The 19,415-nt window shown below is 38.4% G+C and overlaps 2 protein-coding genes and 1 non-coding gene across 3 annotated transcripts; 2 read left to right on the top strand and 1 right to left on the bottom strand.

Moving 5' to 3' along the window:
* Positions 1-2,256: 2,256 nt before the first annotated feature.
* Positions 2,257-2,414, bottom strand: LOC132310555 (U4 spliceosomal RNA). The gene has a single exon (XR_009482625.1). It is a non-coding gene; the product is annotated as a U4 spliceosomal RNA (small nuclear RNA).
* Positions 2,415-15,423: 13,009 nt separating this feature from the next.
* Positions 15,424-16,452, top strand: LOC132309148 (uncharacterized). The gene has a single exon (XM_059807494.1). The coding sequence runs from the start codon at positions 15,424-15,426 to the stop codon at positions 16,450-16,452; it is 1,029 nt and encodes a 342-aa protein (XP_059663477.1).
* Positions 16,453-17,111: 659 nt separating this feature from the next.
* Positions 17,112-17,672, top strand: LOC132309146 (uncharacterized). Its single transcript, XM_059807493.1, has one exon. The coding sequence runs from the start codon at positions 17,112-17,114 to the stop codon at positions 17,670-17,672; it is 561 nt and encodes a 186-aa protein (XP_059663476.1).
* The last annotated feature ends 1,743 nt before the right edge of the window (positions 17,673-19,415 follow it).

The following is a 19,415-nucleotide window of genomic DNA, read 5'->3' as shown; positions in this document are numbered from 1 at the left end:
CACATGCCCAACGCAAACTCTATTTCAACTCCTCTTCATTTGTCAGTCTTAATTTTGCTTTTATTGGTGTCAGTTGCCATGGCTGTTACTATTTAGTGCTCACATGCCCCAACACTAACTCTGTTTCAACTCTTCATTGGTCACAATTTGGACCAAATGAAAATCCCCATTCCTCTTTTCAAACCCTATTATTGCTTCAATTTGGGACCCAACAATTGATGTGTGTCTTCCAACTTTTTTGAATTTTTGGATAGTTTGAATTCTTTGCATGCCACCAATCATTCCTTCAAATATCAATGGGTATTTTGTCTATCAATTATGTCACGCTTCAATTTTCGATTTTTTTTTTATTATAATCTTATCTAATTCTAGAACAACATAATGTAATGGGGCCAAGCCTAGAACTCTTGCAATGGAAATTGTGATGCATGAATATCTTAAATTTTTTATCTTGACATTGTAGTGTCGAGTAATCCACCACCATGCACATGTAATACTTATGTTGCACGTGCACTAGGCAATTATTGAAAAAATTTCTTAGAATGGTGAAAATTTTACCCTCCACAATTTACAAATGAGATATTCCACTCTCTATTGAATTTTATATTTTACATATATATGAATCAAAGACAGAGTAGTCGTGAGATTTCGCACAAAGGTAAATATAGGCACTGCCTTTTTTTTTTCCCTGCTTTTCTATTCTTGAATCGATATTTATGCTCTTAATTCTGCAATTAGAACCTTCAATTAATGCAGAGTCGTAAATTAAGGTGGTGGACCAAATCTACATCCATTGAGAACTTGTCTCCTTACACAACACACTTGAAGCCTGTCCATTGACTGTTTGATTGAATGTCTCAACTAAACTGTTGTTTCTACACTGTCCTGGCCGGAATCAGAAATGCTGAATGGATACTTTGCATTACAGGCTTTATCCCATAAAGCAGAAAACTTAAGTCCATTTCGGATTCCAGGACAGAGTAACACCTTCATCATTTACCGGGGGAAAAAAAAAACACCTTCATCCATATCAATCGACAGACTTCTCCTTGTTCATGGTGTGTTCCTCATGTTGATCGTCTCAAGTTGACCATTTGGTTGTCAATGCATCCTATTGTGGCCTACAGGAATTGGTCATATCCTTCATCAAACTTTGGTGTGATGTGCTTTTCATAGTTTATATATCAAGGGAATGCATCCATATCATTGTTTTCCAATGATATGATATCGTTTGTCTGACTTGTTATTGTCCCTTCTGATTTGGAATCAAATATTGAGCTATCATAATGGATGGGTGAAGGGCTGAAAGCAAATTCTGTTGAATGATTGAGAAGTGATTTTAGCATTTTTATCTATATGAAGTTAATATGGAACAACTTCTCATTCCTCTGAACCAGCATGATATTCAAGATGCAAATAGAATTCACCGTATGGGTTTTTTATTTTCTTGCAGCAATGGCATCAATGAAATTTTGTTCCCTACTTCTTTTCTCAGCAATTCGTCAACTCTTTTTAGTTCTTTATGGTGAATGGCATGACACTGATATGGTGGTCAGATATACAGATGTTGATTACCTTGTGTTTTCTGAAACCGCTTCTTTGATGGCCTCTGGAAAGTCCCCATACGAACTTTCTACATATCGGTACTCGCCATTGATTGCATTTATTCTTATGCCAAATTCAATAATCGATCGCTCATTGGGGAATTTTCTGTTTTCTGCTTCAGGTATGGGCTTGTTGTTCATTTGAGAATCTACCCTATCATCTTAGTTCTTGATCCTTGCCAATTCCAATCTATTTGAATTCCTCCATTATGGACTGGAATTCTAGTAAAGGAATGTAAGCCCAGAGATTTGGTGGCATGGGAGCTACTGATCCATGCCATTTATGGGTTGCTTTGATAAACATGTTTTTGAGAGAGAGAGAATTATGTTCGGACTGATCTCTGGGGTTTTGTTCTTTCTATATGGTTGGCAGTTCTTGCATGAGGCCCTTCTATTCCATCTTACGCGTACAGATCCAAGCCACAACTTTTCCATATATTTTTATCACATATATCTACACTACAACCGTGAGTTTTCAATCTTAGAGAAACTCATATCTTTTCTGCTAGAGAAACTCATCTCTTTTCTGCTACTTCGCTCAGGATATCCTGCTATTTTTATAGGTATGTAGCACAAGTGTTCAACCTCAATTCTACACACAAGACCAATTCTACATAGCATTTTGACAGTGATTTCAAACTCGGAATTGTAGGGCTCTCTACACAAGAAGAGAGCCCTTCCAAAAATTCTCGATGGCCGGGCAAAACCCAAGCCAAAGAGAGCAATAAAAAGGGAAATAGTTTTCAACCAGCAATTGACGCGCCTCGGTTAAAACCTCATGAGCTGCGTCATTGCCCCAAGCGCAATGATACCTTTCAAAAGTTGTCTACATATTGTTTTTATAATTATAATTTTTCCTCAACTTCTTACAATTTTTCGATGTGGGACTATGTCACATAGGTTGTAGTTATTATAATTTTCTCAATTAATTCCTAGTTCCAAACCAATTTTGCACAACCCTTTTGGTAAGTTTACAACAGGTTCTTAATTCTCTCCATTAATCAAATTAGAACCTTCTATTTAATGTAGCTATACCAAGCTGTGTCCGAAATTATAAATTTCAAACATATGCTGAAGATTTTAAACTCTAAAAATTATTAATTAGACTATTATTTGTTTCAAGGTTTTGTCCTAAGAAGCAACTTTCCTGTGAGGAGTGCTACTTTTGTAATACATCCAAGTGGGCCGAGCTGACCCAAAGGGCGGCTACTTATTTTTACTACACTACTTTGCGTAACAATGTAATTTTATTTTTTTTCGTTTTTTTTTTATTTTTTTTTATTTTGTTAGGGATTAGTTGGTGCCAAGACTCGAACCCATGCGCTTTAAGAGGCAACGGGAGGCATCTTACTAGCTAGGCTAGAAAATTTTGGCTTTGCATAACAATGTTGGTTGGGTTAGACTTAATATGAATTTATATTATTTTATTGGTCAGTTTTGAACCCACTATTACACGTTAATTATTTTACTCATTGACTTTAGTTTGGGAATTTAAAAAGTAATTTATTTATATTCTAATTATATTCCTTGTGACCTGTTCTACCATGTTGCTTTATTTATTTATTTATTATTATTATTTTTTTTCTAAACGTCTCTCTCTATGAATAACTTGTATGTCAAACAAATTCATATATGTATGTTAAATAAATTTTTTCTCAAATAAATATTTCATGAGAAAATATATTCTTCTTTTTCACAATTTTGGTTCTTCTTAAGTTGTTGTGTAATTATAAAAATTAATTAATAACTTAATGTGTATGTGGGTAAAAGTAAAATAATAAGTTAATGTTGAATTTTGAAAGGTGAGGGTTGGAGTTTTTCTGAGTTTTTTTTTTTTTAAATAATAATAATAAAATAAAAATAAAAATAAACTGTTGGAGGGAGTAGATTGCTATATCCTAAATTAGAGGGACAACAAAGCAAAAATCCACCGACATGCTCTTTTCTTCACTTAAAAAAAATTACAAAAAAAAAAAATGGTCATAAGGTAACTCAAAAGGCTCTTTTCAAAGTGTGTTTCATAAAGTAATATAATTAGAATATAAATAAACCACTTTTTAGATTCTCAAACTAGGTTTATAGAACCGAGAAAGTCAATGAGTAAAATAATTGACGTTGTAATAGTGGGCTTAAAATTGACTAATAAAATCACGCTAGCAACAGTCGCCACCTCAAATTTATATTGTCAGTTGTTTGATTAAGAGATTGTGTTTCAATCCAATAGCTAAGAATTCAAGTTAATGTTACTTTTTATATTTAAGGACTAGGTGTTGTTTGATTATTTAATTCAACGCATAATTTTGAATGTATTAAGTACTTATTCAATTAAGTGCATTTGATAATGCATTTTGAATATCGCTGAAAACGGTAAGAGCCACTTAAAATGAGATAAAATTTTAAGCGATAGAGACATCACTTATCACTGAATGTTGAACATTGAAAATTAAAAAATATTTCAAAAAAAAATTATTTTTTAATTTTCATTCAAAAACTTTAGCGCTTAAAATTCAGCTCTTAAAATTTTCAGTACTTAATTTTCAGTTTTATCAAACAGCACATAAAATGTCTTTCTTTTAATTATGCTTAATAATTTAAATATTATTAAATTCTAAAGCTATATCATGTCCAACAACTTAATCTTTCAGCGTTGATGGTGATTAACATACTGTGAAAATTAAAGATCTCGAGTTTAGACTTCATGTAATTATTAAATATGTCACTTTGATAATTAAAATTGAAACACGTGTTAATTTTTTTTTTTTTAAAAAAAAAAATTAACACATGAAGGCATGTTAAAGGATTTAAATATATATTAAAGTTACACAGCGCAATGCAAAAACATTCTTTCAAATAAAACGAAATGGAATTGCCTTTGCTAAATTGTGATAATTTATAACCTAAGTAAGGATGGGTTTTAATGCAATTACTAGATAAAGTGTACTAATGGCACACAATCTTTCTGCAGGAGATGTTATTATTCATCCAGCCCACTTAATAATTAAACTACAGTACTTTGATGTCATGCTTTGATTTAATTAAAATTTTCAAATTACCCTCCATCTATCTGCTATCACTCTCTATATTGGATATATATATTAACCTGTCTACAAAATCATCACACACACGAGTCAATGAACCTCTCATTTTATGTGATGTGTTTATTATAGAACAAATTTCTTTCTCTGTTTGATGAAATTAGATCAAATTTCATTATTTGATAAAATATCTTCCATCACTCTCCATATTATATATTCACATCCTGTCAGGGAATTGGCTCCTTTGTCCATCGTCTCATGACCTAAAAACCCATCCCATATTTAAACAGGAAAATTGTTAGAAGATATTTTGTTTACTTGCTCAAAATGCAAACGAAAGTATTCCAGTCAAAATCAAATAATTAAATTTTAGTATTAATTACAACGACACCCCCTGAGGTTTGACATATTGACAGTCATATATAACTTAGCTCTTTTTTGAACAATGACACCCCCTGTGAGAATTTTGATCCAAACAAGCCCTTAAAATGTTAAAAAAGACGAGATTCCCCTTCAATGTTTAATTCAGGTTTGTGGTAAAATATCAAAACTTATGAAAAGTCAATTTTGCCCTTATATATATACATTATAACATCAGCACCATCATATATATATATATATATATATATAATACAAGTCCAACAAAAAAGTAGCACAGCACCGTCGCCAACTACAGCCGAGGTCTACCTCCCTCGCCAGATCTATCTCATCGGTCCACAGCCACCTGCCGAGCTCGTCGTCGCTCTCATCGCCGGTCACAGATCACAGCTGAGTTCTCCTTGCCTGCCGGTGGACATCATCAAAGCCGAGACTCCTTGCGGTGGACATCCGGATCTGTCTCATCGATCCACAGCCACTGGTCGAGCTCGCCGTCACTCTCATCGCCGGTCGCAGATATCCACAACCGATTTCTCCTTGCCTGCCGGTGGACATCATCAAAGACGAGAGTCCCTCCTCGCTCATCGCTGCAGTTAACCAGCCCTTCTCTATCTGCTCCATCAAGCCGTCACAGCTAGTCCGTCACCGCTTTGCTGCAGTTCATCCACAGCCTAGCTCTCCATCTTGCTCGCAAGCTCGCTGCCGAGTCTCCACGACCAGTGGAGGCTTTGATGAAGGCACTGCCTCCACTTTCTTTATCACTATCGCCCCTGTTCATTCTTTCAAGAAATATATATATATATATATATATATATATATATATATATATATATATATATTGCCCACAAAATTGAAGAAACGCATTAGATAAGTATAGAGAAAACATTTATTATTACCTATAAAAAAAAAAAATTAATAGTATGCAATAATTCTCACTAAACCCATTTGCAATTTCTCTAACCAAGCTGTGTCAAAACTGCTCCTTTAGTACCTCTTTATATTTAGAGATTTGAATGAAGAAAAAGACTGGATTGCTTCAGCATGGAATGAATCAAAGGATCAAAGAAAGTTGTAGTCACCTCCGCATCCACACCCGAATCTGAAGCATCGAAATCAAGAGAAGAAAATTATTCAGAAAAAGCCCACTATCAAAAAAGAAAGAGTCAGAACTTATCTAAGTATGAGCAAAATGGTGTCAATCGGGGAAGCCCTATCTTTTCATTTTTTTGGTGGAGGTGGCAGTGGTGGGTGGCAATGGTGAAAGTGGTGGTGGTGGGTTTGGGGGCAAAATTTCTTGGTTTTCAATGAGAGAGGATAGAGAGAGAGAATTGGGATTAAGAAGGGTAATTCTGTCATTTGAAGATTTGGATATTTTAAATCAAAAAATTAGTATTTTATTGAAGGGCAATTTAGTCTTTTATCACCTTTTAAGGATCTGTTTGGATCAAAAATTCTAGCAGGTGGTATCTTTGTTAACTTTATCATACCTAAAGGGATGTCATCGTTCAAAAATGGTCTAACGTATATATGGCTGTCATTATAACAAATTTTAGAGGATGTCACTGTAATTAATCCTAAATTTTATACACCTCCACGCGAAACTGCCCGGAACTATTATTACTATATAGTACTCCACATGTTAATGTCCCATCTCTAAATATATTTTCTTTTGCTTTATTAGTGGATGGGTAATAATAAATACTATTTAGTATTGTTAAAATTGGATCCATTTTTTTTCTTTTCTTTATTTTTATTTTCTATAATTGGATCTATTCCAATAAATGTTTGCTATTCAGCTTTAATTTCATGTTACAATTAATAGTAACTTATATTGGATAATTGGAGTGTAATATAAACATTTAATCTGGTTAAAATTAAACGAATTAAAATATGAAACTGAACCATATTTCTGTGGAATTGCGTATTTTAATGTTTGGGTGACTTGAAAGTGCACCACTAATTTGTTACGAGAAGATGGTAATTAAAAAAGGAAGGATGGGTATATAAGCGATTAAAATAACCTTTGGTATACAAACATCAAATCCTTGACGTACCAAGAATATTAGTTCCGTGTGAGGCGCCCCACGAGACTAGGTAAGGCGGCATGTCGCAGAAGTGGGGCTCACACAAAATGTGACTATGATTACTTAAAAAAATATATATATATATATACACACACACTCGTATATAAATAGTACTACTGTAAAAGCTACTTCATAATAGCATTAGAGCGACAATCAACTCTTTTATAATGAAAATGTTTTTGTTTTTTTAATAAAAATAAAAATAAAATAAAATAATTTAAAAATTAGAAGAAAAAAAATTAGACTTTTATAACAATGCATAATGCAGCTTCATATTCCTGGGTTGTCCAAAAATGGATTTCTACCAATTTTTTTGTTACAAATAATTGGTACATGATAATTGTTGGATAGTTTAACTAGGCTCTCACAATAGTTAAAAAATAAAAAAATTTGGGACTTCTATAAAGTAAGAGTTACTCTATCTAATATGTTAATCTTTTGAGTTGAATATCTACAAGTCCAACAATAAATATGGACAAGGATCCTCTCCGGCGCAAGAGAGAATCCTTGTCCAATAAATATAATATGCAGATGTAGAAGATAGATTTATATATATATTTATATAAATGTGTGTTAATTGGATCAGGTTAATGTTGTGATGTGACTAACCGTTCATTAAATTAAATTCAAGATTTATGATGGATAATATATATATTAATTCCCTTCGATTAAATGGAGCATGGAATAGAGGTGGCCGCTATCGAATTAAATATAACTTTTAATTCGATCCGCTCCAACACATTAGAAAAAACCATAAATTAATAAATAAAATTTTAATTTATTACATTAATTTATATATTTAAATGATTATCAACTTATACTTGAAAAAAGAAGAAGTAAATTGTTATTTATTGAGAACATAATTAACATGTTAGAGGATCCAAGTCCAATTAACATAGTGCGAAAGGAAAACTGTAGGCAGAAGTACCAATGTAATAGTAGTAGTAAAATTAAAGAATCTTACAAATAATAATATAATTTATTTTAGTTAAGTAATTTTCTTATGTGACGAGATATTTGTGCTTCGAGTAATGCTTGCATCCTAAGCTGGTCAACCTTCCTGCTACTGTGGCCTTTTCCCTTGCTGACAAGTGTTCAAATTAAAAAATAATAAAAATTTTGGGTAATGCCCATTTGTCTGGGTAAAACTCCCTTTTCCTTATACCCTCTTCTCCTCTATCTCTCTCTCTCGGTGTAGAAGCCAAATTTTTTGATTGGTTGTATTTGAAGGAATTGCTCGTCAATCCGAATGGGTACAATGAAAAATCGATGGGTTGTCGCCGGAGATCAACCAGCCCATCTAAAAAATGTGGAGGGCGTGTACAGCAAATGAAGAATTGTCAAGTTGGCTAAAACTCGACTGGATGGCGTTGGAGATTGACGGGCTCAGCCTAAGAAGGACAACCGCCGAACAAGAAAAGTGGCAGCGAAAGGATGAGCAGAACGGAGTCACTGGCTCTGAGATGACGCAGTAGAGAACTCGCCGGATCGGTCATTATTGCAGTCACTGAAGGCTGCTGAATCGTCGTTGATGCTCAGATCGTTCTGTTAACACCTAAAATATAATTTAAGACAATCATGCCACGTGGTCAAAGAATATGAGGTTCGAACCTTGGGTCAACCCATGATCATTAGGGTGAAAGATTAATTTCTAATCAGGGTGATCAGGTTTAAGGTTGGGAATTAAGAAAAGTGGATTTTTTAGGCCATTAAAGCTGAGATGAGGTTTTGAGCTTATAACCGGTCACAATTGGGACTCTCAGTCTCAATGGTCATGATCATGAGTTTAGGCCAAAATCTTCTCAGTCACTATGGTCATAAGAGTCTCAGTCCCATGGTTATGAGTTTAGGCCAAAACCTTCTCAGTCAATATGGTTATGACTTTCAGTCTTAATGGTCATGATCATGAGTCTCTCCAAAGACCCATAACCAGCCATGATCAAGACTCATGACCAAATATGGTTATGATTAGGGGTCTCGGGTCATAATCACTTGAAGAATCTTTGGGGTAATTCTCAGTCACTATGGTCACAAGAGTCTCAGTCCCATGGTCATGAGTTTAGGCCAAAACCTTCTCAGTCAGTATGGTTATGACTTTCAGTCTCAATTACTATGATCATGAGTTTTAGGCCATATTTCTCTCAATCACTATGGTCATAAGAGTCTCAGTCCCATGGTCATGAGTTTAGGACAAAACCTTCTCAGTCAGTATGGTTATGACTTTCAGTCTCAGTCACTATAGTCATAAGAGTCTCAGTTCCATGGTCATGAGTTTAGGCCAAAACCTTCTCAGTCAATATGGTTATGACTTTCAGTCTTAATGGTCATGATCATGAGTCTCTCCAAAGACTCATAACCAACCATGATCAAGACTCATGACCAAATATGGTTATGATTAGGGGTCTCAGGTCATAATCACTTGAAGAATCTTTGGGGTAATTCAAATAAAGATCGGCTGGAATCCCAGTGATTTAAGAACCCAACAAGTCAAGTCTAGAAACGTGAAAAGAGCTTGAAATAGAAAAGGACAACTTGACAATATCAGAAGTTTAGAACTACAATTGGAAGGTTCTCACCTACATCTGATGAGGAGAGTCAGAATTGTCAGTAATCAGATGCCTCCAGGCTAATGTACAAATCAAGCTAGACATGACAGGTGCAGAGAGCTGAAAATGGCTTGAAGACCAAAATCATCAAGCATGAAAGACAAGGCACCACTTAGTTAAAAATACTATGTCAGACATACTTTAATTTGCCTATAGAAGGATGTGCAAGTCAGTCAACCTGACCAGCTCAGCAAGGTGGTTAGGAAGGGTCACTTTCAGTTTACAACCAATCAATTTCTAGAGAAACGGTTGAAAGGGACAGCACCAGGTGGAAACCTCTATAAATACCCACTCAAGCTTCACAAGGAAGGGGTCCAAGACCATTTCTAAAGTTCAACCTTTAGCATTTATATCACTCAGCACTTAGCTTTTATTTCATCAAGTTCAGTTTATTACTTAGCTTTTATTTCAGCAAGTTCAGCTTAGCACTATCAGTTTAGTACTTAGTTATCTTTCAGCATTCAATACTTTAGTTTCCATTTCAATCAAGAGTTTGTAATTCATTCATCATTGTAATCAGTCAAGTTCAATGAAGAAAGGTTTGCAGATTCAGGTATATTTATTGTTCAGTTTAAGTTGCTTCTAATTGATACTCATCTTAAATGTTTAAAGTCCTTTCTTAAAGGCAATAGCAACCTTAAGGAGAGGGTCATTCCTACTCTCCAACTCTCGCCTGAATCACCTTAGGTCGGTGACTCGACCCAATAGGAATAGTTTGGCAAGAAATATTCGAGTCCATCAGGACTCTGGCACGCCCGCGTTCTAGGTCAGCCATTCATTGGCTAGCGACCTCAGACCACTTTGTGAGCCAAACAACTTTGGCACGGCCGGTGGGACCCTTATTTTGTTCATAAATGGTCGTCAAGACTAGGTCACAGACTCAGACTTCAGCTGGACAAGCTAACCCTCAAATGGAAGATCAGGAAGAAAATCAGCCTGCTCCCATCATGCAAGATTCTGGGTCTGAGCATGAAGAGGGACATCAGGCCAGCCACCAAATAGCGGCTAAAAGTGTCAGCAATATGGTGACATGATTTGAAAGTAGAGTGGAGGCTTCCCAACGCCAAGTCGTTTGGGAAATCAACAAAAATATGGAGCCATTGGTGGCTTCATCCCACATGACTAATACTCAGCTCCAACAGCTGAATGAGGTGATTAATGCCTTAGTGACTCGTATTGATAGGCAGGTTATTGCTCAGCCGCCTAGGTTAGAAAACGAAAATGATAGACCTGTGGACCAGTTTCCTCCTCAACAAGTTGGTCAACCAGAAAGAGGTGCCCAGCCACATCCCATGGTTAATGGTCCTCGACCAGTAACTCTAATTCCACCACAAGTCCATCCAGTAGAGCAAGGAGTGAATGGTCACCAATAACCAAGATAGAGGAATCATGACCAACCTAATGGTCGACCTCCTCATTTTCAACCTCAAGTCTTGCCACCTCAAGCTGCGAACCCAAGGGGGCAAGAGGGACATAACCCTTGGCCCAATGTTCCTTTTCAGAACCAAGTCCCACCTATAGTCATGACTAGGGAGCAATTGGCTGAGGTCATACAAGAACAGTATGGACCAGCTTTAAAAAGGGCTACTCGACCTACTTTTAGGCACCCATTTCCTGACTGGATAGATCGGATGGATCTTCCCTAAAATTTTCGGGTGCCAAACTTTGCAACCTTCTTAGGAGAAGGCAACCAATCGACTCTTGAGCACATTGGCCGTTTCACATTAAAATGTGGGCCACTCAGTAACAACGATTGGTATAAAATGAAGCTATTCTCTAACACCCTCACTGAGACTGCCTTCAAGTGGTATCTAAACTTGCCACCAAATTCCATCCACACTTGGCAACAGTTGCAGGATGTGTTCTATGATCAGTTCTATAGGACAGAACCAGAAGTCTCTATGTCCAACCTATCTAAGATCCATCAGTTACCAAATGAGGATGTTGAGACATTTTTGGCTAGGTTTAAGAAGGCACGAAATAGGTGCCAACTTACTTTACCTGAAGAAGAGTTTGTCAACTTGGCCCTTAGCGGTTTAGACTTTGAATTACGAAAGAAGTTCGAGGGTACTCATTTTGGAGATTTATTCCAATTAGCCGATAGGGTTACCAAGTATGAAAAAATCTTACGAGAGGAAAAACTCCTCTCGGGGGACCTATTATAAGGACCCTAATTATGAAATACACATGGTTGATACAGTATATGATGACTTAGAGGTTGATGCTGTTGAAATTATTTCAAAAAAACCATATGTATGTAAAGCTTTAGCTAAGCCCTTAGAGACTATTAGCGGTGTTCAACCCTCATCATCTTCAGCCAAAAGGAATATCTTTGAGGCTGGCAAACAATATGCTTTCGATATAAGTAAAGTAGAGCAAATCTTTGACCACCTGTTGTCTGATAAAATTATCAAAGTCACTAAGGTACATAAAATACCTTCAGCTGATGAAATCAAGGGTCGAGAGTATTGCAAATATCATAACTCCTGGAATCACGCAACTAATAATTGTGTTGTCTTTCGTAATGTGATTCAGGCACAGATCGAGAAGGGGGCATGGAAGTTCCCGGAGAAGAAGAAAGAGGTGATGAGCGTTGACAGTGATCCATTCCCAGCCTTGGTCAGCAATAACATGGTTGAAATCTCAATGGCCAGCAGGCCACGGAGAAGAATTGATTTTGAGGATACTTCAGCTAACAGAAAAAGCAAGGTTGAGGGAAAGAAGCCAATGGTTAAGAAAACTCTAAGGTCTAAGGATGACTTAGAAAAGGAGTTGCGGGAGGCTCAACTGGCGCTGATCAAGCAAGGATTATGCCCTAAATGTAAGACAGACATTGGAAGGGACCGAGAGAGGTTCCACAGCGACACTCGGGGACGTCCTGGAAGTTCACGTCATGAAAACAGACTTAGGTCACCCTCGTCTAGGGTGCCTGTGACAAGTCGATTAACATGGCCTGATAGAAGGTCTAATACCAATGAGCATCACAAGCGAATGCGAGAAGTGAACCCCAACAATCGGTCAAGAAATCTTACTCATGCTGTCTGGAAGCCTAGAGAGTATAACTCAAATGTGGCTCGCCAAGCTGAGACATCAGTTAACCACCCAAACCATAGGCAAAGGATGGTCAAGCCACCAGTCACTGACGATGGTCGATGGTCAAGGGTGAGTCATCCAAAGTTCTCTAGGGTCAGGGATATCCTGCCAGCATTCATGACTCGCACTCAAGTAAGACGGTGGCAGCGGATGAAAACTGAGTTAAAGAGAATGGAAGAAAAATATTCAGCTCCACAGCCAGAGAAGGTGACTTTGCTTAGGAGAGAACCTATCAAGCAAGATTCAAAAAGTGATCCGAAAGGAAAATCCAAGGAAGATAGTGCAGACGGAAATGGATGCACTGAAGACAAATGTGCGTCTTCCTCCATGAAAGAAGCTGAAGATGAAGCAGGATTTGGTGATAATGAACTCGACCTGGATGACCAGGATGATGGTTCAAAGGGTATCAAATTTGGTTCATTTGAAGGAATTGTGAATTGCAATATGGTTCTTACATTGCCTCATATTTTTGAGGCTAAACCTGATCAACCCTCCGCTATGGAAGGAAACGTCGAGGTGATCGATGATGAAGGTCAGGAAGTTCCGAAGATTATTGAGAACCCATCTGAGTTGATCTCTGAAGATAAGAAACAGAAAGTCGCTGTGATAAGAGCTAAACCACGAGATGATGAGTCAGTGACTATTAGGAGAGATCAGGCGGCTAGGGTGATTTTTGAGAAGCCTTCTGCGGCAATGTCTCAACACTTGAAACCACTCTATATCAGAGTGTTCCTAGAAGGGATGCCAGTGTCTCGGGCACTGATAGATAATGGATCTGCGGTTAATATCCTTCCGATGAACACTATGAGGTTGCTGTAAAAAACAGAAGATGACTTGATTTCCACTGACTTGACAGTCAGTAATTTCACGGGGGGCAGAGCCAGGACCAGAGGGGTGGTCACTTTGGAAATGACAGTTGGAAAATGTAAGACCATGACTGCATTCTTCGTAGTCGACGCAGGGGTGGCTTACAACGCTTTGATTGGGCGTGATTGGTTACACCCACATTTTTGCATCCCTTCTACCCTCCACCAGTTTATGATTTTCTGGGATGGGGATGAAATCCAAGTCATATGGGGAGACAATAAGCCTTTCGAAGCTCGGGTCCATGTGGCTGATGCAGTTTTATATGAGGAGGAAATAGGTCCTGTAAGGCTCATTGGTTGTGACAAGTATGGCAAGCCTGAGAAGGCGACGATGAGGAAAAATCTGACAGACGGGGACTTATCCGATTTATTCAAGGAACTATCAAGGCCAAGTGTTATCTACGAGCCAAGGCCGATAGTTGAAGTTGATGAACAACAGGTTGTTAATGGACCAAGCCCAAAAGGAGAAGGAGAAAATGCTAGCATTTAAAGCTAGCATGGCACGGCTGAGAGCATATCTCGCCGAAAGACGGGCAATGTTGTGGAGTGATATATCGGCCAATATGGCCGAAATCATAGAAGAAGGTGAGTCAGGGGATTGTCGAGATGTTATTCAGCTAAAAGAGCTAGATGCAGCCCCAGCTAAGCTAGAAGATCTGAAAGCCGATGTTCAGGATCCCTTGTTGGAGATCAATTTGGGAGCAAAAGAAGAGCCTCGGCCAACCTACATAAGTGATCTTCTAGAACCTGACTTTAAAGCTGAACTGATCTTGTTGCTTAGAGAATATAAGGATTGTTTTGCTTGGAATTACACTGAGATGCCAGGATTACCAAGGCAGCTAGTCGAGCATCGACTACCTATAAAAGAAGGTTTTAGACCGTTCAAGCAAGCGCCTAAACGTATGTCAACAGAAGTGACTATGAAAGTGAAGGAGGAAATTGAGAGGTTGCTCAAAGCAGGATTCATCCGGACCATAAGGTATTGCGATTGGCTATCCAATATCGTTCCCGTGGTTAAGAAAAATGGAAAGATTAGGGTGTGCGTAGACTTCAGGAATTTAAATTCAGCTACTCCAAAAGATGAGTATCCAATACCCATGGCCGATCAATTGATTGATGCGGCCGCCAAGAATGAGATTCTGTCATTCATGGATGGTCACTCAGGATACAACCAGATATTCATAGCAGAGGATGATGTTAACAAAACGGCATTTAGATGTCCTGGAGCCATAGGCACTTTCGAATGGGTGGTGATGCCCTTTGGTTTGAAGAATGTCGGAGCCACTTATCAACGAGCTATGAATGCAATCTTCGATGACATGATTGGGAAATTTATGGAAGTATACATTGATGACGTGGTGGTGAAATCAGCGACAAAGGCAAAACATCTGGCCGACTTGAAGAGACCATTTGAGAGAATGAGAGCCCATGGTTTGAAGATGAACCCACTTAAATGCACCTTTGGAGTGACAGCGGGGAATTTTCTAGGGTTCTTGGTGCATCGGAGGGGTATCGAGGTTGACAAGAATAAAGCTAAGGCGATCATCGAAGCTCAACCACCTCGCAACAAGAAGGAGTTATAAAGACTAATTGGTCAAATCACATACTTGGGAAGGTTTATTTCAAACCGTGCTGGAAAGATCCATACCTTTTCTCCACTCTTAAAGCTCAAATCAGAGGAAGACTTTTGATGGGAAAAGCATCACCAACATGTGTTTGAATCAATCAAGGAATATCTTGCTAACCCTCCTGTCCTTATGCCACCTAGGAAGAAACAGCCACTGAAGTTATACATTTCAGCCGCGGATGAGTCAATCAGAAGTTTGTTAGCCCAAGATAATGAAGTAAGGAAAGAACATGCAGTGTATTACCTTAGTCGTATTTTGACACCGGTTGAGCGTCGATATACGCCAATCGAAAAAATGTGTCATGCTTTGTATTTTGCTGCTCACAAATTGAGAATATATATGCTACCTATTTTAGTTTATGTGATTTGTGCCACTGACTTAATTAAGTATATGCTTTCTCGTCCAATAATTTCTAGACGAATAGGCAAGTGGTCCTTGGCCCTTATGGAATTCAGTTTCCAATATGTGCCTCAAAGGGCCGTAAAGGGCCAAGCACTTGCTGATTTCCTAGTTGACCATCCATGCTTGGATGTTAATCCAGGAGTCTATGATGCAATGGAGTTATGTGCTATTCAACTAACTTCTTGGACTCTAATCTTTGACGGATCCAGCGCAAATGATGTCGGGGGAGCTGGAGTCGTAATAATTGCACCAAATGGCAGGAAAACAATATATTCTTTCTTTCTAGATTTCAAATGTTCTAACAATCAAACAGAATATGAAGCTCTAATTATTAGTCTTGAAATACTCTTAGAGATGGGGGCACAGACCGTTGAAATCATAGGTGATTCAAGTCTAGTGATCGGTCAGTTGTCCAGCAATTTTAGGTGCCAAAGTTGGCACCTCAAACCATTTCACTCCATAGCCATGCAATTACTACAAGAATTTGCAGAGGTAAAGGTCAAGCATATTTATAGATTGCATAATAAAGAGGCCAATGATTTGGCTCAAATAGCATCTGGCGTTAGGGTGCCAGAAGGAATAATGGAGAATTTGATCAGAATAAAGAGAAGATCTTTACCCTCAGTCAAGGTGAGGGAAGAATTGTTGGCAGAGGTCTTTGCAATCGAGGTGGAAGAGGATATGGAAAAGAATGATTGGAGAACACCAATCGTCAATTTTCTCAAAAATCCGACCCTAAGGCTGACAAGAAGCTAAAGATCAAAGCTCTTAAGTTTGTGATAATTGATGGAGACCTATTCAGGAAAAGCATCAAAGATGACCTACTCTTAAGGTGTGTCAGTAAGAAAGAAGCCATGAAAGTAATGGGAGAGACCTATGAAGGGATATGTGGTGCTCACCAACCTGGAATAAAAATGAAGTGGCTGATTAGAAGGTACGCTTATTACTGGCCCGGGATACTTAAAGATTGCATCACATACGCCAAAAGATGTCAAGCATGTCAAAGGCATGGGCCAATCCATAGAGCCCCGGCAATTGAATTACAACCAATCATAAAACCATGGCCTTTTAGAGGCTGGGCTATGGATTTGATAGGGAAAGTTTATCCACCTTCTTCTAAACAACATTGTTTTATCATTGTGGCAACTGACTACTTTACCAAGTGGGTCGAAGCAGTGCCCATGAAGTCAGTGCACCATGAAGATGTGATTCGGTTTATCAAACAACATGTTATTCATAGATTTGGGATCCCAGAATCAATCACAACTGATCGAGGTTCAGCCCTTGTTGCCAAAGAAGTGCAGGCATTTGCAGCAGAGTACGGGATCAAGCTCCTAAACTCAACCCCTCACTTTGCACAAGGAAATGGTCAAGCCGAGTAGTCTAATAAGACGCTAAAAGGCATCATTAAAAAAATGGTGGAAGATAACCCTAGGGTGTGGCATGAACTGTTATCAGAAGCACTTTGGGCATATAGGACTTCTCAGCGGTCAAGCACAGGTGTGACTCCATTCATGCTCACCTATGGTCATGATGCAGTTTTGCCTATGGAAGTGACTGTGCGGTCAATGAGATTCGCAATGCAAAACAATTTGACCCCTGCTGAATATAATGAGTCTATGTTAGTCGAATTGGAGGACCTAGATGAAGTAAGGTTAAGGGCTCTTGACCACATACAAGCTCAGAAGAGGCGAGTAGTAAGGGCATATAACAAGCATGTTAGGGCCAAAATCTTCAGTGAAGGTGACTTGGTTTGGAAGACTATCCTCCCAATGGGTGTGAATGATCGAAAATATGGAAAATGGTCACCAAATTGGGAAGGTCCATTTATGGTTTACAAAGTCTTAAAAAGAGGCGCATATCATTTGCAAGATCTTGACGGGGAAATACACACTCGACCGATTAATGGCCGATACTTAAAAACTTATTATCCTATAATGTGGGAGACAATGGAGAATAAAACCAAAGATGGTTAAATAACCAGAAGCCATAGAGACATGCATTTCATTCATTGTTTTCATTGAGTACAAAAGTTTATAAGAGTCATTACTTATCATTTTCTTTGCAGATAAACAAAATGACTCCTGAGCTCATCCCACTCTTTCTTAGACATGGCCACTTTTTCATCCTCTTTGGCCTTCTCAGTCCTCAGTCGAGGAATTTCTTTTGAGACTGATTCTCTCTGCTGATAAATTTCCATATTCTTTTGATAAATCTCCTTCATCTGAATAGTGAGTCATTTTCTTGATCAGGCAGTTCTAGTCAATTCCATCTTGAGATGTTCTATCTCCCGTTCGATCTCTGCTGCTCTCTGGTTTTCCTTAACATGAGTTGATTTTAAGGTCCGAAAATGGGAAACATTGTCTTTCTCTTATTGAATCAAAGATTCTTGCTCCTGTAGCTTTTCATGGATCGTAGACGACAGCTCACCAGACTTCTGAGAGGAGAGTTGAAAATCAGAGACGAGAGTCGGGAATCGACTCTGGACAGATTGAAGATGGTTTATCTATTCTTGACTTAAGTCATGATGATCTATCAAGACAGACATGGCATCAGTCACATCAACAGCCAAACTTGGTATCTCAGAGAGGTCTCGGGACACGACGGCGACTAGTAATCTTTTTACCCCCTCAATATCTGGCGGACGACTGGAATACGTAGGCACAACAACTAGCTCGCTCATCAAGGGATCTAGATTAAACCCAGCCGCTATCTCGGAAAAGTAGGCATCAAAGTCATCGATCGTGCTATAAGTTTGAAGGGGCGGTTGGGACTGAGAATTTGAGCCAACCTGTGAATGAAAGGAATTTAGTAAAACAAGTCAAGGCTTGAATGAGAAAATAAGTCATAAATACTCACACCAACTGGTGAAGGCCGAGTCACGTGGCCAAAGGTGCGTCTGGTAGCAAACGCTGGTGCAGAGTAAGGGCTTGGAACTCTTGGTTGTGTGCCCGGGGCAACCTGCAAGAGAAGAATGTTTCTGAATGCCTAACTTTGATAAAGATATACGGGAGATGTACTAAAAGATCATCTTGAAAATCACCTTAGCCCCATCAAACTGATGAAAGACAGTGTTTGGTTGAGTAATGGCTTGTTGCCACTCGACTCCACTAGTGCGAGGGTGATCAACATTTGCAATGTCATCACAAGTGTTGATCCTATCTCTTGACAACGACCTAGCCGAGTGTGAGGAAACCTGTCCATAAAGATGCCATTAGAATCGGCAAGGTACATTGATACTGGAAGTAAAAACAAAGCCTAGTTACCTCACGGCTGGTAGAAATATTTGTCTCAACTGAGAAAGTCGATGGCATCAAGGGGCCAGGATTTTCTTCCTCCTCTTCATCGATCAGAGGTAAAGGGCTGGTGGTCCTGACTGAGGTAACCTGTTTTTTTCCTTTCCCTGCCCTGATCACCTGGAATACCATTGAGGTTAAAAAAGGGGTATATAGGTGGTACATATAAGTAAGCTAAAGTTCTAAGATATTATGCTTTGAAGAATTCATAAGGAAAACCTTAGGCCTCTTGGGGGGCACCACGTTTTCCTCGTCAGCCTCAGGCATTTCCGCCTCATGATCATAAACTCCCAATAGGTCATAGAAGTCAACAGCTGCATAAAGGAAAAGATGTTTTTATGATCTAAGGCATAGAACTTGGTATTTATATATATGTAAGTATGAGTGTGTACCTTCTTTGAACGACTTTGATTTTTTCGTCCT

This window comes from Cornus florida, unplaced genomic scaffold (genome assembly GCF_030987335.1).
Source record: "Cornus florida cultivar Cherokee Brave unplaced genomic scaffold, ASM3098733v1 CherokeeBrave_3.0.0_Hap2_Chr05, whole genome shotgun sequence".
NCBI lineage: Eukaryota > Viridiplantae > Streptophyta > Magnoliopsida > Cornales > Cornaceae > Cornus > Cornus florida.
Note: the sequence above shows the minus strand (reverse complement) of the source record. Positions and strands in the feature narration are given on the sequence as shown.

What these genes read in the sequence shown, in the direction of transcription:
- LOC132309148 (XM_059807494.1), top strand. Translation starts at nt 15,424, where the DNA reads ATGCCACCTAGGAAGAAACAGCCACTGAAGTTATACATTTCAGCCGCG.
- LOC132309146 (XM_059807493.1), top strand. Translation starts at nt 17,112, where the DNA reads ATGGTGGAAGATAACCCTAGGGTGTGGCATGAACTGTTATCAGAAGCA.